Source organism: Oncorhynchus masou, chromosome 3 (genome assembly GCF_036934945.1).
Source record: "Oncorhynchus masou masou isolate Uvic2021 chromosome 3, UVic_Omas_1.1, whole genome shotgun sequence".
Taxonomy (NCBI): Eukaryota; Metazoa; Chordata; class Actinopteri; order Salmoniformes; family Salmonidae; genus Oncorhynchus; species Oncorhynchus masou.
The window spans coordinates 32,448,906-32,473,654 of NC_088214.1; the positions used below are offsets into that span (position 1 = coordinate 32,448,906).

General features: G+C 40.8%; 1 protein-coding gene across 5 annotated transcripts in view; it reads right to left on the minus strand.

Moving 5' to 3' along the window:
* The window catches only part of LOC135514792 (cyclin-Y-like), a 50,248-nt gene extending 30,097 nt beyond the window's left edge, over positions 1-20,151 (minus strand). For 4 of the 5 annotated variants that reach the window (XM_064938433.1, XM_064938417.1, XM_064938425.1 and 1 more), the window contains exon 1: positions 19,487-20,037. In XM_064938433.1, coding sequence (XP_064794505.1) covers positions 19,487-19,880 — 394 coding nt within the window. In that variant the 5' untranslated portion in view covers positions 19,881-20,037. Of the gene's footprint in view, positions 1-19,486; positions 20,038-20,070 lie in introns of those variants that run through there. The other variant, XM_064938441.1, reaches the window with a different exon arrangement.
* Between the last annotated feature and the right edge of the window lie 4,598 nt (positions 20,152-24,749).

Consider the following 24,749-nt stretch of genomic DNA (forward strand, 5'->3'; position numbering starts at 1 on the left):
ACCTCAGTATAATACTATGGGTGTATATGAACAGATACAGTGAGTTCGGAAAGTATTCAGACCCTTTGACTTTTACCACAATTTGTTACGTTACAGCCGTATTCTAAAGTGGATAAATAAATAATCAAGAATCTACACATAATACCCCATAAATCCAAAGTGGAAACAGGTTATTCTTAATTTTGCAAAATTATTAAAAAATAAAAACCTTCCTTACATAAGTATTCAGACCCTTTGCTATGAGACTTGAAATTGAGCTCAGGTGCATCTTGTTTCCATTGATCATCCTTGAGATGTTTCCACAACTTGGAGTCCACCTGTGGTCAATTAAATTGATTAGACATGATTTGGAAAGGCATACACACATCTATATAAAACGGTCCCACAGTAGACAGCACGTCAGAGCAAAAACCAAAGCCATGAGGTCGAAGGAATTGTCCGGAAAGCTCCAAGACAGGATTGTGTCGAGGCACAGATCTTGGCAAGGGTACAAAAAAAAGCATTGAAGGTTCCCAAGAACACAATGGCCTCCAGTCTTAAATGGAAGAAGTTTGAAACCACCAAGACTCTTCCTAGAGCTAGCCAACCGGCCAAACCGAGCAATCGGGGAAGAAGGGCCTTGGTCAGGAAGGTGACCAAGAACCCGGGGATCACTCCGAAAGAGCTCCAGAGTTCCTCTGTGGAGATGGGTGAACCTTCCAGAAGGACAACCATCTCTGCAGCACTCCACCAATATTGTAGAGATGTTTTTCAGCGGCAGGGACTGGGAGATTAGTCAGGATCAAGGGAAAGACGAACAGAGAAAAGTACAGCGAGATCCTTGATGAAGTCCTGAGCGCTCTGAAGCAGGTTATCAGACTGGGGTGAAGGTTCATATTCCAACAGGACAACAACCCGAAGCACACAGCCAACGCAGGAGTGTCTTCGGGACAAGTCTCTGAATATCCTTGAGTGGCCCAGCCAGAGCCCGGACTTGAACCCGATAGAAAATCTCTGGAGAGACCTGAAAATATCTGTGCAGCAACGCACCCCGTCCAACCTGACAGAGGCTGAGAGAATCTGCAGAGAAAAATGTAAGAAGCTCAAATACAGGTGTGCCAAGTTTGTAGCGTCATGCCCAAAAAGACTGCCAATAGGTGCTTTAACAAAGTACTGGAGTAAAGGGTCTGAATACTTATATAAATGTGATGTTTTTTTGTTTGTTGCTTTGTCATTATAGGGTATTGTGTGAGGGAAACAAACTATTTAATACATTTTAGAATAAGGCTGTAACATAACAAAATGTGGAAAAAGTCAAGGAGTCTGAACACTTTCCCGAATGCACTGTATGTAACTGATTGCTTCAGAGTTGCCCTGAGAAGACCATTTCTCGGAATAAAGATTCCAAGAATCTTACCCAACATCACACAGGTATGTCAACTCAGATTTGTATGATAGCACTTGACTACAAATCAATGTGCAGTGAAAATCAGTAATCAGTCAATGATTTCCTCCGAGCACATTATATAAGACCAATGAGACTGATGCTTCTAAAAAAGGGGTTATTAAAGTGATGAGATGCTCAAAGATGGGAGTAAATAACAGTCAATTACTCAATCACACACCTCTAGTATGCCTGCAAAGGCTCAATCTGCTTGAAATTATTCATTAGCAGTAAAGGGAGAGACCATAACAGTGGGAATTTAACTGCTCTCCATTCCACAAAATTTCGTCATTTATTATTTTTTTTAGACAGATCTCCTCAATGGGTAAGGACTAGAGGTTGACCGATTATGATTTTCCAACACCGATACCAATTATTGGAGGACCAAAAAAAAAGCCAATACCAATAAAACACATGCCCATTTAAGTCCAACTCGCATTTTAAGTACAACTCGGGGTATTAAAATAAAATAAGTGTTCATTCCGTATTGTTAACTTAATACATAAATAAAATCTATTGTGTCTCATATATAATGAAACATGTTCAATTTGGTTTAAATAATGCAAAAACACCAGTGATGGAGAACATTTATTCTTTCAGTGAAATACAGACCGTTCTGTATTTTATCGAACGGGTGGCAACCCTAAGTCTAAATATTGCCGTTACATTGCACAACCTTCAAAGTTACATCATAATTTTGTAAAATTAATTACAGTCTTTGTTAGGAAGAAATGGTCTTCACACCAACGAGCCATGTGGCCCAAACTGTTGTATATACAGCCCAAACTGTTGCATATACCCTGACTCTGCTTGCAATGAACGCAAGAGAAGTGACAATTTCCCTCGTTAATATTGCCTGCTAACATGAATTTCTTGTAACTAAATATGCAGGTTTAAAAAAAATACACTTGTGTATTGATTTTAAGAAAGGCATTGATGTTTATGGTTAGGTACATTTGTACAAAGATTGTGCTTTTGTTAAAACATCAGAGATCGGGCTACTTTTTTCAACATTCTGTTAAAAATCGCGCAACATTTCAACGTCCTGCTACTCATGCCAGGAATATAGTATATGCATATTATTAGTATGTGTGCATAGAAAACACTCTGAAGTTTCTAGAACTGGTTCAATGGTGTCTGTGACTATAACAGAACGAGTTCCGTGGTCAAAATCGCAAGGAAACCTGATCACAAAATCGACAGAGAAAAATAAAATCAATCCGCCAGTCTGTATTGTCTATGTCAAATCACCCTTTTGGCGAAGTAGGCTGTTATTCGATTATAAATTAACAGGCACAGCATTGATTATATGCAATGCAGGTCAAGCTAGTTGTGTAGTTAATGAGTGATTATGTGAAGATTGAGTGTTTTTATAAGATAAGTTTAATGCTAGTTAGCAACTTACCATGGCTCCTTGCTGCACTCACGTAACAGGTGGTCAAGCCTGCCACTTAGTTTCCTTGTGAAATGCAATGTAATCGGCCATAGTTGGCGTCCAAAAAGGCTGATTTGTCAAGTTAACATCGGCCCCAATTAAAAATCGGCCAATGCCGATTAATCGGTCGACCTCTAGTAAGGACAAACTAATTCCAGGTATATCAATGAGAGATGATTGGTTTATAAAAAAGGTTTTACAAAAGGTTTACCCCCCCCCCCTCATCAAAATCACAATTTTGTTTGAGCTTTCACATATTTTCCCAAAACCACAGGAGGACATGTGACCTTCAAAGACCTGTGTTTATTGGTTATTATTATGCATCCCCCTGGTGTGACTCATGGAGATTGAAAAGGATGATGGGGACAATCTAACCAGCCAGAGGATCTATTTGTACATGCTGTTTATAATTCTGTTTATTATGCCAGGATGCTTTGAGCAGCTGATGAAAGGGGGCCGGGGGGGTCATTGTGTGGAGTGAATGGAACTGAAGACTGAAGCGACAGTTGTAGGGGTGAGGACGGGAGGGTAATATTAGAGTAGAGGTGAAGGAGCACCATAGGGGATAAACGTGCCCATTTAAGTCCAACTCGCATTTAAGTACAACTTGGGGTATTAAAAGGAAATATGACAGCGTCTGAGCTTATTTCAACCTCTCTCATTTGCATAATTACAGACGAGACCAGTGTGTGCAGACAGAAAAGGAGGGAGGGAATAGAAATGGAGTTCAAAGTGGTGGAAAAGAACAGAGTGTCATACAGTTGAAGGAACAGGGGGTTTTCAGACTAGTTTAACAGCTTCACATCAGTCTAAATATAAACTTCTCAATAGGCCTGACGCACACATAGCTTGTGATGTGTCTACCTTGTCTCAGACCACAAGACATTTGCCTCAAGGCATGAGCAGTAAGCACCATCTTATATCTGATAATTAAAAACTGTATTTGAGATGGGCAGTGATGTACATGTACAGTGCCTTCAGAAAAGTACTCACACCCCTTGACTTTGTCCACATTTGTTGTGTTACAGCCCAGACTTAGAATGGATTAAATTGAGTCACTGCGTCACTGGCCTACACACACAAAATGACAAGTTAATACAAAATTAAAAGCTTAAATGTCTTGAATCAATAAGTATTCAACCCCTTAGTAATGGCAAGCCTAAATAAGTTAAGGAGTAAACATTTGCTTAACAGGTCTCATAATAAGTTGCATGGAGTCACTGTGCGCAATAGTAGTGTTTAACAGGATTTGTGAATGACTACCTCATTGCTGTACCCCACATGGAATTAATTACCTGTAAGGTCCTTCAGTCGAGCACTGAATTTCAAAACAGATTCAACCACAAAGACCAGGGAGGTTTTCCAATGCCTTACAAAAAAAGTGCCTTACAAAGTTTAATGGCTGTGATAGAAGTAAACAACTGAAGATGACCTAACACTGTACTGACTCCACAATACTAACTTAAAATGGCAGTGAAAATTAGGAAGCCTGTAGAGAATAAAAATATTCCAAAACATGCATACTGTTTGCAACAAGGGACTAAAGTAAATTAGCAAAAAATGTGCAAAGAAATTAACTTTGACCTGAATACAAAGTGTTATGTTTGGGGCAAATCCAACAACACATCACCGAGTACCACTCTTCATATTTTCAAGCATGGTGGTGACAGCATCGTGTTATTGGTATGCTTGTCTTCGGCAAAGGACTAGAGAGTTTTTCCTTCTATAAAGAAACTGAATAGAGCTAAGCGCAGAAACCCTAGAGGAAAACCTGGTTCAGCCTGCTTTCCAACAGACACTGGGAGAAAAATTCCCCTTTCAGCAGCATAATCACCTAAAACACAAGGCCAAATATCCACTGGAGTTGCTTACCAAGATGACATTGAAACTAGGCCACTCAGAAAAATTCATTTTTGACATAAATTTGCTTGAAAATCTATGGCATGAATTGAAAATGGCTGTATAGCAATCAACCATTTTGACAGTGCTTGAAGAATATTAAAAATATTGTGAAAATGGTTTTACAATCCTGGTATGTAAAGCTCTTAGAGACTTACCCAGAAAGAGTAATAGCTTTAAATCACTGCCAAAGGTGATCCTAACATGTGAATACTTATGTAAATTAGATATTTCATTTAAGAAATTTCAACAATTTCTAAACACACGTGGGGTATTGTCTGTTTACACTGAACAAAAAAATATAAAAACGCAACATATAAAAAAAGTGTTGGTCCCATGTTTCATGAGCTGAAAGATTCCAGAAATGTTCCATACAAACAAAAAAAGCATCTCTCAAATATTGTGCACAAATTGGTTTACTACCCGGTTAGCTAGCATTTCTCCTTTGCCAAGGTATTCCATCCACCTGACAGAAGCTGAATAAACATCACAATTACACAGGTGCACCTTGTGCTGGGGACAAAAAAGGACATCAAAATGTGCCATTTTGTTTACAACACAATGCCAAAGATGTCTTAAGTTGAGGGTGTGCAATTGGAATGCTGACTGCAGGAATGTCCACCAGAGCTGTTGCCAGACAATTTAATGTCTACCATAAGCCACCTCCAACATCATAAGATAATTTGGCAGTACGTCCAACCAGCCTCACAACCGTAGACCACATGTAACCACGCCAGTCCAGGACCTCCACATCCAGCTTCTTCCCCTGTGGGATTGTCTCAGACCAGCCACCTAGACAGCTGATGAAACTGTCAGAAACCGTCTCAGGGAAGCTCATCTGTGTGCTCATCATCCTCACCAGGCTCTTGACCTGACTGCAGTTCGGCGTCGTAACTGACTTCAGTGGGCAAAGGCTCAACTTCGATGGCCACTGGCATGCTGGAGAAGTGTGCTCTTCACAGCTGACTCCTGGTTTCAACTGCACTATCCTCGGTAACAACTTATAATCCAAGATGGCAGCATGTCAAGTCGTTTGTCTGTGACTAGTACATTTTAACCTACTAATAACCTATTTATTTATGGTTGCGTAACTTCGTTGTTGTGTTCTCATTTTGTCTGTCATAGTTGAAGTGTACCTATGATGAAAATTACAGGCCTCATCTTTTTAAGTGGGAGAACTTGCACAATTGGTGGCTGACTAAATACTTTTTTGCCCCACTGTATGTAAACTAAATTCCCTGTAAGTGTGGCAAAGTCTGAAACTATTTGTAAACAGTTGGAATTTCTTGCTTTGAATATTGAGGTTTCAAAGGGCCTCTCCGTAACTGTGATTGGCTGTTACAGACCCCCCTCTGCTCTCGGTGATGCATTTTCTTCTTTGACGCACCTTATGTCTATACTTCTTTACAGTGAAATTATCTTGATTGGTGATCTCAACTGGTGTTGGTTAAAGCTGGTGTCTGATGATTTAAAAATGTTTTGTTATTTTTTGAATCTTACCCAGTTGATTAACTCACCCACTCACCCAAATCTTAAATGCCCAGATAAATCTACCCTGATTGATTTGATATTGACAAATGTTCCACAAATATTCTGCGGTTGGTGTTTTTTGTAATGATTTAAGTGACCATCGTGCTGTTAGAAATACTAAGGTTCCAAAGACAAACCCACATTTTATTCGTAAGAGAAATTTGAAGTATTTTAATGATCAGGCTTTCTTTCATGATTTGTTTTATTTTGACTGGAGCAAGATTGAGCTTATCCCTGATGTGGAAACTGCCTGGAAATTATTTCATGATGGTTTTTGCCAAATAGTAAACAAACATGCCCCATTCCGCAGGTTCAGGGTTAAAGGGCGGGATAATCCATCGTTTTCTTCTGAGCTGTCTTGTATTATTAACGACTGTAATCTAGCCTGGGCTAAAGCAAGGAAATCATGTTCTGATGCTGATTGGCTTATTTTTAGGCAGTTACGAAACAAGTGTTCTTTTCTTCTCAGGAAGGGCAAGTCTGAATATTTTATGTCAGTTACCACTGATAACCTGAATGACCCTAGAAAGTTTTGGAAGGCTATTAAGTCTGTCTGGTAACAGTAATGTTAATGAATTACCGTCATGTGTTTTGAAGGACTGTTGCTGTATATGACAAAACTGAAATGCTGAATGGTTTCAATGAGTACTTTGTATCATCTAGTATGCTGTTTGATTGTGTCCTCCGTCTCTGTACAACCCTGTGTGGATGAACCAGTGAGAACTGGTCAAACTTTGAGCTTTTTGCCATTCTCAGTGCAGGTGGTACATAAAGCCCTGCAATCCTTAGATCAGAGAAAGCCTACAGGTCCTGATCTTTTGGATCTGTGCTTTTTAAATCTGGCAGCTGATTTCATAGCTGAACCACTTACAGCTCTGTTCAATCTAACCCTGGAATGTAATGAAATTCCAAAAATCTGGAAATCAGCATTTGTCCTACCACTTTTAAAAAGGGGGAGAGCTAACTCTTAAATAATTATAGCCCAATCTCAAAGCTGTCACCCCTGGCGAAAATACTGTAAACTCTTGTAAGTGAACAGCTAAAATAGTAAATAGAAACTCTTATTTTATCAATGTACCAATCGGGCTTCAGGAAGAAGCATAGCTCAATTACAGCAGCCATGAAGTTTTTAAATGATATCACGGAAGACATTGACAAAATACAGCACGGTGTCTCAATTTTCATTGATCTCTTAGGCTTTTGATACAGTTGATCATGCTATACTAAGGCAGAGATTGTCGAGTGTAGGTCTTTTGGAGCATGCAGTTGCATCGTTTGCTAACTATCTGTCTGATAGAACTCAGTGCACTCAATTTGAAGGGCTTATGTCTGTTAAATTTTCTGTCTTGAATGGTGTGCCCCAAGGCTCTGTACTTGGTCCTCTCTTAATCATTTATATAAAAAAAATAGTGAAGACAAAAATGTTGAAAATTCACAACTTCATTTTTATGCTGATGATACTATTATTTACTGTTGTGCCTCATCTCTTACAAAAGCTTTCCAGAACATGCAAACTGCTTTTTATACTGTTCAACATACCTTGTGTCAATTGAAGCTTATCCTCAATACTGACAAAACTAATGGTGTTTACTAATGCAAGAAATAGACATCTGCACCTTTCACCCATTACTACCTGTAAGGGCAAGGAGATTGAAGTTGTAACCTCATAAATATCTTGGAATTTACAAAAAAATTAAGCTGAAATTGAGATTTTAGGAATAAGGCCGGTTTTCTTTTGAAGCCAGGAGGAGGCTAGTATCAGCTACATTTATGCCTTTACTAGGCTATGGGGAAATTATATATATATATATGAATGCTTCCGCTCAATGTTTGAGATCAATTGACACTTTTTACCATGGCACTTTGAGATTTATTTTAAACTGCAAAACCCTTACGCACCACTACACTTTGTATACCAGGGTTGGCTGGCCTTCTCTAGTCACTCGTAGGCTCAGTCACTGGTATGCTTTTATTTACAAAGCCATTTTGGGTTTACTACCTTTTTATTTGTGCATTTTTAATTGTTCAGAAATGTGGTGGGTACTCTCTTTATTCGCTGGACGTTATCCTGCTAACTGTTCCAAATGTCGGAACTGAATTGGGTAAAAGGGCTTTTATGTACTCTGCGCCATCGTCTTGGAACACCTTACAAAATACTTTTAAACTGGAAGAATTTGTCCCGATTGGTGTTTTGAAATCACTGATGAAGGATTTTGAGGCTGATTCCCTGACCTGTTAATGTTTTTAATTTGCTGTTTTATACTCTTGTGAATTCAATGGTTTTTACTAGATTACTTGTAGTTGTTCATGTTGTCTGTCTGTAATTTTTTTGTAATGACTTGGTGCTGCCCATCTCAGCCAGGGCGCTCTTGAAAAAGAGATTTTAATCTCAATGAGCCCTTCCTGGTTAAATAAATAAAAAATAAACTGGGCAGATAGCGTGTATGGCGTTGAGTGGTTGAGCGGTTTGCTGATGTCAAAGTTGTGAACAGAGTGCCCCATGGTGGCAGAGTGGTTATGTTATGGGCAGGCATAAGCTGCAGACAATGAACACAATTGCATTTTATCAATTGCAATTTAAATGCAAAGAGATACCGTGACGAGATCCTGAGGCCCATTGTCCTGCCATTAATCCGCCGCCATCACCTCATGTTTCAGAATGATAGTAGAGGCCCCATGTCGCAAGGATCTGTACACAATTCCTGGAAGCTAAAAAATGTCTGTTCTTCTATGGCCTGCATACTCACCAATTGAACATGTTTGGGATGCACTGGATCGTCGTGTACAAAAGCGTGTTCCAGTTCCCGCCAATATCCAGCAATTTCTGGATCGGTTCTCTTTTTAAGGCATCTGTATTCCAAGTCATGTAAAATCCATAGATTAGGGCCTAATTCATTCATTTCAATTGACTGATTTCCTTATATGAACTGTAACTCAGTAAAATTATTGTGTGTTTATATTTTTGCTCAGTGTAATTTAATTCAGGCTGTAACACAAAATGTGGAATAAGTCAAATGGGTATGAATTACTTCTGAAGATACTAAAAAAACGGTGCGCCAACCGGAGAACAGACAGTTGAGGAGAACGTTATTGCTAATAAATGCTGCATCTTACTTCCAGTTGACTACTGCATGTACAAATGAACAGACTACTCACATGGGGGAGAACAATATGGCAATGAACTCGTGCAGATTCATAACCTCTTCTTTAGAGCGACAGTTTCTGACCATATAATCAATGCAGTGTTCCTTCTGCCCCAAATAATTAGTGTCGTGAATGGGATCTAGCCACTGCAGTCACAAATATGAAAAAGGGGAGGACTTGAGCTATAGATCGCCAACAAAAGGCTACAGAAGTTATTTTCCCCATTCAAGATGATATTACATCCACGTAATGAGCACCCAGCATGTTTGGTCAGTGAGTCAGAGAGGATAGACTCCCTACATCCATAAACTGAAATAAGAGCATCAGTGGATGCTGCCTTGCACCCTAGTCTGCAGAATGAACTAAGGGAAGATTCAGGAACACAGTAAGCTTTGTGTGAGACCTCTCCCGCCCTCTCAATTTTAACTACAGAAAGACATTTAATTTAGTCAAGGATGTTTCCTGGAATATAGGACAGACACTTGGTATTCTTCTTTACTCAGGGAATGAGGAGACATGTACTGCGATTATCACGATGTCATATGTATTGCGATTTGATGTTCCAAATATATTGCTCACCATGTCTGCTGCAGAGGAACAAGATTTTGATCAGTAAAAAGCTGAAAACAAAATTGGCTCCCTATTAAAATATGCGATACGCAGAAATCGCTCCACCATTTCCTGTTGTTTTCTAAAGGCTTGACTAATTTCTGGTTGTGACAAAACAAGAAATGTATTGTGTCGTGAATCATTGTACCATATAGACAACCAATGACATTGCATTTTCAGCTGGTGTACAAAACCGAAAGTAAAATAGGCACCAACTTAATGGGATGCATAGAAATAGTGCACAGAGAACATATCTACAGCTCCTTAGAAATGTTAGATGTCATGAATTTGGTTGGGTCGCCCAAAAAGTTACATATTGCAGCTTTAAAAAGGAGAACAAGCTGTGAAGGAAAAATACTGGAGTTTTGGTGCAGGTACAGTCAAATAATATTGTGATAGTCAAAACAATACGTTATACAGTGCCTTCAAAAAGTATTCATACCCCTCGTGTTACAGCCTGAATTCAAAATGGATTAAACATGTCTCACCCACCGGTGCCGGTTTTAAATTGTTGTACACTGAACAAAAAATGTAAAACGCAACAATTTCCTTAAAAGGAAATAAGTAAATTGAAATAAAATTTAATAGGCACTACTCTATGGATTTCACATGACTGGGTATGCAGATATGCATCGGTTGGTCACAGATACCTTTAAAAAAAGTAGGGGGGGTGGAACAGAAGATCAGTCAGTATCTGGAATGACCACCATTTGCCTAGTGCATTATGCTGAAACATGAAGTGATTGCAGTGGATGAAAGTCACAACAATGGGCCTCAGGATCTCGTCACAGGATCTCTGTGCATTCAAAATGGACATCAATAAATAGCAATTGTGTTCATTGTGTGTAGCTTATACATGCCCATACCATAACCCAACCATGGGGCACTCTGTTCAGAAAACCACCTGCCCACACGATGTCATGCATGATGTCTGCAATCTGCCCGGTACAGCTGAAACCGGGATTCAACCATAAAGGGCAAACTTCTCCAGCGTCCCAGTGCCATCGAAAGTGTGCATTTGCCCACTGAAGTAGATTGACACCGAACTGAAGTCACGTCAAGACCCTGGTAAGGACGATGAGCACACAGATAAGCTTCCCTGAGATGGTTTCTGACAGTTTGTGCAGAATTTCTTTGGTTGTGCAATCCCAGTTTCATCATCTGTCCAGGTGGCTGGTCTCAGATGATCCAACAGTAAAAAAACAAAATGGAGGTCCTGGGCTGGCGTGGTTACACGTGGTCTGCGGTTGAGGCCGTTTGGACGTACTGCCAAATTCTCTAAACTGACATTGGAGGTGGCTTATGGTAGAGAAATTAAGATTCAATTTTCCAGCAACAGCTCTGGTGGACTTCCCTGCAGTCAGCATGCCAATTGCACACTCCCTCAAAACATGACATGTGTGGCATTGTGTTGTGACAAAACTGCACATTTTAGAGTGGCCTTTTGTGGTCCCCAGCACAGGGTTCACCCATTAAATGATCATGCTGTTTAAATCTGCTTCTTGATACATCTCACCTGTCAGGTGGATGGATTATCTTGACAAAAGGAGAAATGTTCACTAATAGGGGATGTAAACATGTGTGTGCAATATTTTAGAGAAATAAGCTGTGTGTGTATGGAACACTTCTGGGATCTTCTATTTCAGCTCATGAAACATGGGACCAACACTTTACATGTTGTGTTTATATTTGTGTACGGTCCTCATCTATTAATGTTCTTTAATATGTCATGTTTCATGTTGTGTGGACCACAGGAAGAGTAGCTGATGCTTTCCCAAAAGCTAATTGGGGATCCTAATAAAATACCCAAATTACACACAATAGCACATAATGACAAAGTTAAAACATGTTTAGGAATTTATTGAAAATGAAATACACCCTGAATCAAAACATGTTATAGTCACTGCTGTGAGTGATTAACAGCTTTGCACACCTGGAATGGACAATATTTGCCCATTATTCTTTTCAGATTTCTTCAACCTCTGGCAAATTGGTTGTTGATCATTGCTAGACAAACATTTAAGTCTTGCCATAGAGATTCAAGCAGATTTAACTAAAAACTAACTAGGCCACTCAGGAACATTCACAGTTATCTTGGTAAGCAAATCCAGTGTAGATTTGGCCTTGTGTTTTAGGTTATTGTTCTGCTGAAAGGTGAATTAATCTCTCAGTGTGGGTTGGAAAGCAGGTGTTCCTCTAGGATTTTTTCTGTGCTTTGCTCCATTCAGTTTCTTTTTCAATCCTGAAAAACTCCACAGTCCTTAAAGAATACAAGCATACCCATAACATGATGCAGCCACCACTACGCTTAAAAATGTGTCCCAAACTTCACACGGTGTTCAGGACAGAAGGTGAATTGCTTTGCCACATTTTTTGCAGTATTATTTCAGTGCCTTGTTGCAAACAGGATGTGTGTTCTGGAATATATTGTTTACAGGCTTCATTTTCACGCTGTCAAATTAGGTTAGTATTGTGGAGTAACTACAATGTACTCGATCCATCCTCAGTTCTCTTATCAAAGTCATTAAAATCTAACAGATTTAAAGTCACCATTAGTATAAAAATAAACAAAATTCCACTTTGACATTATGGAGTATTCTGTGTAGGCCAGTGACAAAATATATATTTTTTTTAATGTAGGCTGTAAAACATGTGGAAAAAGTCAGAACTAATATCCCGATATGCAACTATCGGTCCCCCCCACCATATCACTACTGTAAAGGGAATAAGGTGCCATTTGGGTCTCAAACCTGTGAGAGGCAGAACTACCTAGGAGCCATCTCTGCCCAAAGTAAGCCTTGCTCTAAATTTCTTCAAAAGCAGCCTGCCTGGCATGTCCAACCTGAAGTCGACTGAGCATCAGCCAAGGGGCGGCAGGTAGCCTGGCTGGGTAGGTGCGTTGGGTCAGCAACCGTCAGATCACTGGATCTAATCCCCATGCTGACAAGGTAAAAATCTGTCGTTCTTCCCCTGAGCAAGGCAGTTACCCACTGTTCCCCGATCGCCGAAGACGTGGATGTTGATTAAGGCAGCCCTCCGCACCTCTCTGATTCATAGTGGCCAGGTTAAAATGTGGAAAACATTTCAGGTGAATGCATTCAGTTGTACAACTGACTAGGTATTTTCCTTTCCCCAAGACATCAGTTCATACAGAGTAAGTAAGAGACTTGATCTTATGCTTACGAACACAAGATGGAGAATAACGTTAGGACAGGGCCACAAAGCCCTAAATGGATTGTAAAATAACATAACTCAGGCTGGCTGGCTCAGACGCGAGGCTTCTCAAACAGAACTAGATCCCACTTTAAATAAACTGCAACTTTCAATGCTTAGTGAAGCCTTCTAAACAATTTATACTGCTTATATAGATGGTTCTAAAGTTGTAGTTTGTTTATGTGATTCAGAACTATTTTGACATGAGTATCGTAATGGTGATAGACTTATATTTCTCATAAGAGTCAACATAGAGGCATCAGTTTCTCTCTCTCAGCAGTGATTTGTCATTACCCATCTACCTCTTCAGGCCTGCTGCTGTGGTAGGACAGCGACAAACAGCCCGCTGAGAAGTTTAACATTCAGCAGCCCATCTTCATACTGTCTGACCTCACATCCTCTGTCCCAAATGGATCCATATTCCGTTCATAGTGCACTACTTTTGACCAGGGTCTTACGGCCGGCATTTGAACAACACCCAACTCATCCACCTACACGCTCCTTTCCAATCACACTATGAGCAGTCCCCAGTACTCTCACTCTTCTTTAACCTCCCTCCCTATACATACAGTACCAGTCAAAAGTTTGAACATACCTACTCATTCAAGGGTTTTTCTTTATTTTTTACTATTTTCTACATTGTAAAATAGTGAAGAGGTCAAAACTATGAAATAACATGTATGGAATCATGTAAGCAAAAAAGTGTTAAACAAATCAAAATATATTTGAAATTCGTCAAGGTAGCCACCCTTTGCCTTGATGACAGCTTTGCACACTTGGCATTCTCTCAACCAGCTTCATGTGGTAGTCACCTGGAATGCATTTCAATTAACAGGTGTGCCTTGCTAAAAAGTTAATTTGTGGAATTTCTTTCCATCTAAATGTGTTTGAGCCAATCAGTTGTGCTGTGACACAGCAGGGGTGGTATACAGAATATGGCCCTATTTGGTAAAATACCAAGTCCATATTATGGCAAGAACAGCTCAAATAAGCAAAGAGAAATGACAGTCGATCATTACTTTAAGACATGAAGGTCAGTCAATGCAGACAATCTCAAGAACTTTGATAGTTTCTTCAAGTGCAGTCGCAAAAACCCATCAAGCGCTATGATGAAACTGTCTCTCCTGAGGACAGCCACAGGAAAGGAAGACCCAGACCCTGCTGCAGAGGATAAGCCCATTAGAGTTACCAGCATCAGAAATCGCAGCCCAAATAAACACGTCACAGAGCTCAAGTAAGATATCTCAACATCAACTGTTCAGAAGAGACAGTGAATCAGGCCTTCATGTAGAATTGCTACAAAGAAATCACTACTAAAAGGACACCAATAAGAAGAGACTTGCTTGGGCCAAGAAACACGAGCAATGGACATTAGACTGGTGGAAATCTGTCCTTTGGTCTGATGAGTCCAAATTTGAGATTTTTGGTTCCAACCGCTGTGTCTTTGTGAGACGCAGAGTAGGTGAACATATGATCTCCGCGTGTGCGGTTTCCACCGTGAAGCATGGAGGAGGTGGTGTAATGGTGCTTCGCTGGTGACGCTGTCGGTAATCCATTTAGAATTCAAGGCAGAGTTAAGCAGCATGGCTACCACAGCATTCTGCAGCGATACACCAACCCATCTGGTGGGACTATCATTTGTTTTTCAACAGGACAACGACCCAACCTACCTCCAGGCTGTGTAAGAGTTCTTTGACCGAGAAGGAGAGTGATGGAGTGCTGCGTCAGATGACCTGGCCTCCACAATCACCAAACCACAACCCAAAAGAGATGGTTTGGGAGAAGTTGGACTGCAGAGTGAAGGAAAAGCAGTCAACAAGTGCGCCACAAATGGGGGAACTCCTTCAAGACTGTTGGGAAAGCATTCCAGGTGAAGCTGGTAGAGAGAATGCCAAGAGGGTGCAAAGCGGTCAAGGCAAAGGGTGTCTACTTTGAAGAATCTCCAATATATTTGGGGGGTTTTTTTTAAACACTTTTTATGCTTACATGATTCCATATGTGTTATTTCATAGTTGATGACTTCCCTATTATTCTATAATGTAGAAAACAGTAAAAAAAAATAAAGAAAAACCCTTGAATGAGTAGGTGTGTCCAAACCTTGACTGGTACTGTACTTGTAGGAGAGATATGCGCCAGTCTTCCAGCTAAATGTCAAATGCAGAGGGGTTATTGGTAGAGGTCGACCAATTAATCGGAATGACCAATTAATTAGGGACGATTTCAAGTTTTCATAACAATCGGTAATCTGTATTTTTGGATAGATTATGGCCGATTACATTGCACTCCACGAGGAGACTGCGTGGCAGGCTTACTACCTGTTATGCGAGTGCAGCAAGGAGCCAAGGTAAGGTGCTAGCTAGCATTAAACGTATTTTATTTTAAAAAAACAATCTTAACATAATCATTAGTTAAACTAGTATTATCATCAACCATGTGTAGTTATCTAGCTTGTCCTGCGTTGCATATAATCGATGCGGAGCCTGTTAAATTCACATTCGCAAAAAAAAAAGCACTGTCGTTGCACCAATGCGTACATAACCATAAACATCAATGCCTTTCTTAAAACCAATACACAAGTATATTTTTTAAAACCTGCATATTTAGTTAATATTGCCTGCGAACATGAATTTCTTTTAACTAGGGAAATTGTGTCACTTCCCTTGCGTTCTATGCAAACAGAGTCAGGGTATATGCAGCAGTTTTGGCCACCTGGCTCATTGCGGACTGTGTGAAGACCATTTCTTCCTAACAAAGAGCGTAAATAATTTGACAGAACTGTACATAATTATGACATAACATTGATGGTTGTGCAATGTAACAGCAATATTTAGACTTAGGGATGCCACCCATGAGATAAAATACGGAATGGTTCCGTATTTCACTGAAAGAATGAACGTTTTGTTTTTGAAATGATAAAATTTCCAGATTTGACCATATTAATGGCCTAAGGCTCATATTTCTGTGTGTTTATTATAATTAAGTTTATGATTTGATAGAGCAGACTGCCTACCACTGCTCAGTCAGCAGCAGGCTCGTAAGCATTCATTCAAACAGCACTTTCCTGTATTTGCCAGCAGCTCTTTGCTGTGCTTCAAGCATTGAGCTGTTTATGACATCAAGCCTATCAACTCCTGAGATTAGGCTGGCAATACTAAAGTACCTATTAGAACATCCAATAGACAAAGGTATATGAAATACAAATGTTAAATAGAGAAATAGTCCTATAATAACTACAACCTAAATCTTCTTTACCTGGGAATATTGAAAACTCATGTTAAAAAGGAACCACCAGCTTTCATATGTTCTGAGCAAGGAACTTAAACGTTAGCTTTTTTTACATGGCACATATTGCGCTTTTACCTTCTTCTCCAACACTTTGTTTTTGCATTATTTAAACCAAATTGAACATTTAATTATTTATTTGAGACTAAATTGATTTTATTGATGTTTTATATTAAGTTAAAATAAGTGTTCATTCAAGCTAACTCTCTCTCCTCTGCTCTCATCCTTCTAGACCTATCGGCTGCCTTCGATACTGTGAACCATCAGATCCTCCTCTCCACCCTCTCCGAGTTGGGCATCTCCGGCGCGGCCCACGCTTGGATTGCGTCCTACCTGACAGGTCGCTCCTACCAGGTGGCGTGGCGAGAATCTGTCTCCTCGCCACGCGCTCTCACCACTGGTGTCCCCCAGGGCTCTGTTCTAGGCCCTCTCCTATTCTCGCTATACACCAAGTCACTTGGCTCTGTCATAACCTCACATGGTCTCTCCTATCATTGCTATGCAGACGACACACAATTAATCTTCTCCTTTCCCCCTTCTGATGACCAGGTGGCGAATCGCATCTCTGCATGTCTGGCAGACATATCAGTGTGGATGACGGATCACCACCTCAAGCTGAACCTCGGCAAGACGGAGCTGCTCTTCCTCCCGGGGAAGGACTGCCCGTTCCATGATCTCGCCATCACGGTTGACAACTCCATTGTGTCCTCCTCCCAGAGCGCTAAGAACCTTGGCGTGATCCTGGACAACACCCTGTCGTTCTCAACCAACATCATGGCGGTGGCCCGTTCCTGTAGGTTCATGCTCTACAACATCCGCAGAGTACGACCCTGCCTCACACAGGAAGCGGCGCAGGTCCTAATCCAGGCACTTGTCATCTCCCGTCTGGATTACTGCAACTCGCTGTTGGCTGGGCTCCCTGCCTGTGCCATTAAACCCCTACAACTCATCCAGAACGCCGCAGCCCGTCTGGTGTTCAACCTTCCCAAGTTCTCTCACGTCACCCCGCTCCTCCTCTCTCTCCACTGGCTTCCAGTTGAAGCTCGCATCCGCTACAAGACCATGGTGCTTGCCTACGGAGCTGTGAGGGGAACGGCACCGCAGTACCTCCAGGCTCTGATCAGGCCCTACACCCAAACAAGGGCACTGCGTTCATCCACCTCTGGCCTGCTCGCCTCCCTACCACTGAGGAAGTACAGTTCCCGCTCAGCCCAGTCAAAACTGTTCGCTGCTCTGGCCCCCCAATGGTGCAACAAACTCCCTCACGACGCCAGGACAGCAGAATCAATCACCACCTTCCGGAGACACCTGAAACCCCACCTCTTCAAGGAATACCTAGGATAGGATAAGTAATCCTTCTCCCCCCTCCCCTTAAATGATTTAGATGCACTATTGTAAGTGGCTGTTCCACTGGATGTCAGAAGGTGAATTCACCAATTTGTAAGTCGCTCTGGATAAGAGCATCTGCTAAATGACTTAAATGTTAAATGTAAATGTAAAGTATTGTTGTAATTGTCATTATTACAAATATATATAAATAAAAAAATCTGCATTTTTTTAGTCCTCCAATATTCGATATCGGTGTTGAAAAATCATAAATCGGTCGACCTCTAGTTATTGGTAATGTTTCCAGAGACATGCAAGGCTGCCTGAGAAAAACATGCTGTGCATATTGAACCCACACTACCTGATTATGTTGTCCCATTCCAGCACTCAGAAGTAACAAGAAGAGGAGAGCCAAGGTAGAATGAGACACTGAGCCTGTATTGTATTGTACTGAGCCTGTATTGACAGTCACAGCCTCCATCAACCACTGTAGGTTCTAGTGGCTTGGACATACCCAGTGTTTGAATAAGGCTGGTACACACCGGTACCAGCACCTGAAATGTTCTACTGCTTTAGAACTAGCAACACATAGAATATTGGCTTTAACATATTGTGGAATAATGTCACCTAAATATATACAGTACCGGGCAACCAAAATGGGTACCAGACCCCTTTTCAGTCAACGGACATATCCACAAGAAATACTGATGAGAAATGGGGGAAAACACCAAAAGTGGTTTATGTGAAATGTACAGACTTTGCCAATCATGGATATTCAGAAATGCATGTTGCAAAGCAGACCACTCAATATCAGAGAGTTGCATCTCTGCATGAGACATTCAGCTTGAATAGGCTATACCCATTTAGTAGACACTTTGAATGGATCAATTGTAATGCATGTTAGCATGTGTGGCAGAGTGCTATACCATGTCACCATTGGTGTCTTTCATGCTGAAATTGAAAACAAAGAGAAGCACAAAGGCGTCTTTCTTTATGAAGAGGATGCGGTCTACTCTGTTGCACCATGGTGGCGTCCCAAATGGCACCCTATTCCTTATATGTTGCACTACTTTTGACCAGGACCAATAAGGCTCTGGTTAAAAGCAGTGATCTTTATTGGGAATAGGGTGCTATTTGGGACACAATCCCATATTGCAACATGTCACATGGGACTGAGAGGCAGACTGGATTGCCATGTTGCCTAACCCCATGTACAGTAATAACAGCACACATTCAGATAAACAGTCATATTAGAAGCATTATAAGTCAATAACAGATCCACTGCCATGGAGGGAGGACAGAAACCATAGCTAAGTGGAATATGCTTATTAATAATGATTTCTGCATGACATTTGGATAGTCTCAAAGGAAATAAAGAATACTTAAAATAAATCCAATGTCGGCCTATAATAGTTAAAAGCAAATTAAGCAATGTTGCCAATAAATGTTACCGCTATAGGTTACTTGGCAAACCAATGCAATACAATTCAGTGTGAACTTCAAAATGGTAAAGTCGTGTTATTTATCAAAACACTCACCACCAGCACACAGGCACATTTAACTTTAGGCTAATATTATTATACATTAGGCTATTATTAAGATATGGGCTGCCTAAAATACTTCACCGTCGACATTCTCTCGGTCGCTGATATGCTGCAGGTTGCAGCCCGTATCCTCCCTACTCAACTCCGGCTCCGGGTTGTGCGACTCCAGCCTCGAATGGGCATTTCTCCGGAGCTTCGGGCTCGAAGACACACAGCAAGAGCTCGTGCTTCCCATTTTTCCAATATTGCTCTCTTCGAAGAATGATATTAGTCGGTTCAAATTGATACTGAAGAGGGGAGGAGGATCAGAGCACCAAGGGTGAGACCAGCACGTAAATGCGCTGTCATTGATAAATCCTCGCACAGTCAACGAGATAATGACTAGACTCAACAGAGAAAAAATGACAGATTTTACACTGTAAACCGTTGCAGCCAGCCTTCCTCTTCGTTTCCACAGTCTGCCAAGCTCAAGCATTAACCACGCTATTGACTGTTATTTAAATCAGACGTGCCAGGGGTGTAATCATTAGTCCAAACAGTTGCAAAACGATTTGCAACAGAATCGGCATAATAAACAGCTTGCCAGGGCCGTATTCATTACACTAATTCTGTTGCAAAACGTTTCTTAAACGGAAGCAAATGAAATGAAATGGGGAGTTAGCTACCTGAATCTGTCCGATAGAAACTTTAGTTTTTCTCTGTGTGCTTCCGTTTAGTTGTAAAAACGGTAAACGGTTTCCGTAATGAATACTCCCCTTGACGTCCGAGACGTCGTCGTTTTAACAAAGGGGAAGAAGTGAAGCGAGAGGTTTTACTATTCTCAAAATCTGCCCACGAAAATAAGCGTTTTTGAATCGAGGTCAATGAGGGAGTGTAGCATTTGGCAAACAAAACATTTGAATTGCTAATTTGCTACTTGAGGTTTATTTGATCTAATCTAATTTTCATAATGGTTAGGTTTTCACGAATGCACTGATATAAGTGGACGCACGTGACATTTCGACAACTTTGAAAATATTGGAGTTGTGCTGGATTTTATAGAGAAAAAGGACTCCTCATGGCTAAAACCTGTTGTAACATAGATATTGCCATTGAGGACTTCCACCAAGTAGTCAACTGGGTATGGTTTCCTATGAGTTGGGAGCAGGGTTGGGTAAGTTACTTACTTTCTAAATGTAATCCATTACAGTTGTTAGTTACATGTCCAAAATTGTAATCAGTAATGTAACTTTTTGATTACCCAAACTCAGTAACATAATCTGATTACATTGTTACTTTTAGATTACTGTCCCCTTAAAAGGCATTAGAAGAAGGCAAAAATGAATGTTACCAATTGAATGACATCAACTGCAGGAGTAATCCATGTTATTATGAAGGCTTCTTCTAACCCATCGCTTTCTACTACTTATAATAATATGATTAAATTATATCTTTACATTAAAAACCAAAGTTTATCAGAATTCCAGTCATTCCAATCAATGTAATATCCCTTAATCTTCAAGAATAGGACTTGTAAATATGGAAGTATAGATTAGCCAAATCAAATGTTATTGGTCATATACACGTTTAGCAGGGGTGTAACAAAATGGGGTGTAGGGGGTGTAACGAAATGCTTGTGCTTCTAACTCTGACAGTGCAGTAAAATCTAACAAGTAATATCTAACAATTTCACAACACATACCCAATACACCCAAATCTAAGTAAAGGAATGATGAATTAAGAATATATAAATATATGGACGAGCAATGTCAGAGCGGCATAGACTAAGATAAAATAGTATAGAATACAGTATATACATGAGATGAGTAATGCAAGCTATGTAAACATTATTAAAATGAATAGTGTTCCATTTTCAAAGTGCCCAGTGATTTCAAGTCTATGTATATAGGCAACAGCCTCTATGTGCCAGTGATGGCTATTTAACAGTCTGTTGGCCTTGAGATAGAAGCTGTTTTTCAGTCTCTCAGTCACAGCTTTGATACCCCTGTACTGTCCTCGCCTTCAAGATGATAGCGGGGTGAACAGGCAGTGGCTCTGGTGGTTGTTGTCCTTGATTATCTTTTTGGCCTTCCTGTGACATCGGGGGCTGTAGGTGTCGTGGAGGGCAGGTAGTTTGCCCCCGGTGATGCGTTGTGCAGACTGCACCACCATCTGGAGAGCCCTGCGGTTGCGGGCAGAGCAGTTGCCGTACCAGGCGGTGATACTGCCAAGCCAAATTTCTTCAGCCTCCTGAGGTTGAAGAGGCACTATTGCGCCTTCTTCATCACTCTGTCTGAGTGCTGTGTGGGTGGACCATTTCAGTTTGTCAGTGGTGTGTACGCTGAGGAACTTGAAGAAATGCCACAAGCATTTCGCTACATTCGCATTAACATCTGCTAAACATGTGTATGTGACAAATACATTTGATTTGATTTGGAGGCGTGCTTGGCCGCGCAGTCATGGGTGAACAGGGAGTAAAGGAGGGAGCTGAGCACGCACCCTTGTGGGGCCCCAGTGATGAGGATCAGCTGAGTGGAGGTGTTGTTTTACCTGAACATGATTTTGTTGTCATGGAGGACTGATTGGGCTCATTAATTAGAGTTCAAAAATAAATGCTGCGCTCAATGAAAGGCATGCTTTGAGCACTACTGAAAAATAAATGCCAAATGCTGTATTTTCTATAGGCCTATTGTTTACATTTTTGTTGGTGACACTTTGATATATTGATAATATGCATCTGTTTAAAGGGCAAATCTACAGATGAAACAATAACAAAACGGTTGCCCTGCCTCTGTTTTGGTAAAAAAAAAAGCTGAGGGTTGGGCCTTGAGAAATTTTTCCACTCTCAGATTAATCGGCAGAGCTAAGGATGCAAGCACTGACCATCCATGACATAAAACATATTGTTTTAACCATGATATGAGGCTATACAGCGTTTGTTTACATTTACAATGTTTACAAATATTGGAGTAAAACAAGCTTATATTGTGGGTTCTCGTAGAGTGCGACAGTTGAACTAACCTCATGAAGCATTCATAAGTTATATTCTTCAAGAATCAATATATTATTTATAAGTCCAGAAAAGAATGTATAAACTACAGATTAAAAGTGGCAATCGGTAGTTTTATTTAATTTGATTTAAGTCTATCAAAAGTGTGCAAGTTTGAGCATGTGTCCATTAGGCCTATTAGTTTTTTTTATTTTAATGAATTAGATAGAGCAATAAAAGCCCCACTTCCATAGCCTTGAATCCGCACTATGCAGCTGTTGCAAGGGTGCATTTTTCACTGGCTGTCCACTGGTTTCAAAAACAATGATTTATATGCAGCTTAAACGTCTTGAATTCAACCATTATTGGGTTCAAAAACACATTTAGGTTTGTGCACAGCCATCCACAACAACCACAAGCCGTAAGGCGCAAAAAAACTAAATGAGAGAGCAGCAGTGCGATTCACATCCATGTGCTATGTAGATATCAATAATAAGTGCTATCCGCATCGCCGTAGACTACACCATACACCACTGCTGTCGTCCTTACCTCCAGGCGTTTATTCCAGTTGGATAATCTTTGAATGCCGACAGTAGTCGCACCATTGAATGATATATGTTGGACTGTAGCCTACAAAAGCCTAATTCTGCTCTTTTCCCGCGATCCATCAAACACATTTGGTGTGGCATCATAGTGGTCTCTGACTTGTGGTCAGACTCGCTCAGGCGGAACAAACTTAAATTGACGTCTTTTTTCAATGCTGATTTGAATGTCATTAAGAAAACAGAGAACTGTCAAATATTTATCGTACACATCCTTTCTTATTTTTGCTGGTAACATAACGGATTACATAAGATACAAAGATGAGTCCTATATCGATCACTATGGCCTGTTATTCACACACATATCTGCCCTCTCATTGACTACAATGGTCCCACCTGATCTCGCCTCCTCCTGCCTGCATTCCATCTTTGAGAGTATGTATTTTCATTGTTACAATGGTCACTTGACCATCTTGTCAATATAATAAACAATCTTTGTTTTTATCAGTTATAACAAAAATGTAAATGACGCTCTACTATGGCAAATATGATGGCACATAAAATGGGTGCTCCTGCTGTCACAATGACAGAGGCAGCACAGTTGTAGCTTGAAAAGGTTCCAGATCAAGTTAGTGGTTACAAATTAGCTCAGCGCAAGACAGCGAGAGTGTGTGTGTACAGTGGTGTAATGAGTTCAGACAGGCAGTTATCAAGATCAATGTGACATGGCTAGACATGGCTTTGACTGTGCAATGGGCTCGAGAGAGAAAGAGACTGTGACGAATGGGATCTGTCATACTGTAAGCCACAAAACACACACCTATGGTGCTTTTCCATCTAGACTTACCCCCACACCAGGGTGTCACCAGTGTTTCATGTTAATGTACACTAGTGTTATTGTGTTTCCATCAGGAGTGTAACACTAAAGACTTGTGGCGAGCAAAATCAACAACCTTTGTATCATTCAAGACTGTTGCTTTGTGAGGTGTTAAAGTTCACAGTTAGCCATTGTTATGTAAAGGCTAGCGTAAAAGTACCCAGCGCCTTGGCAAGTCAGGGCAGGTCTGCCGGAGCCATGGCACAGTGAGACACGGGTAGATGGAAACAGAAAATCCTTAGCCTTTTGGGTAAACGCTGGGGTAAATCCTTAGTGGAAATGAACCACTAGCCTACTGTAAGAGGCCTGCTGCCAGGCTGGAGGCCTATGATATGACCTTATCTGTTAATGCCAGACAGACGTACGGACAGGACAGACATGTTAACGCCATTCCAAACAAAGACATGTCAAATTCTCACAAAAGGTTTACAGATTCCTGGGGTTAATTGACAGATCAGATTTGGCTTTACATCAGATATACTTTAGAATATGACCGCAGTAGCAGGAGTATGGAGACTAAACTCGAAGCCAACACCCATGAGGACTCTCTTTCTCCCCTCCTCTACCACACCTGCTGTCTCATCCTCTGCATACTCGGCTATGAAGAGCCAACTGACATTTACTCCAGAGGTGCTAACCCATTGCACCCTCTACAACCACTGTGATTATTATTATTATTTGACCCTGCTGTTTTATTTAATAAGGCAAATCAGTTAAGAACAAATTCTTATTCACAATGACGGTCCTACCCCAGCTAAACCAAAACCCGGACGACGCTGGGACGTCCTATGGGACTCCAAATCACAGCCGGTTGTGATACAGCCTGGAATCAAACCAGGGTCTGTAGTGAAGCCTCGAGCACTGAGATGCAGTGCCTTAGACCGCTGCGCCACCTGGGAGCCCATGGCACCTCCCTGGGTTTCTTCATAGGGACCTACCTTTCTAGTGAGTTTTACC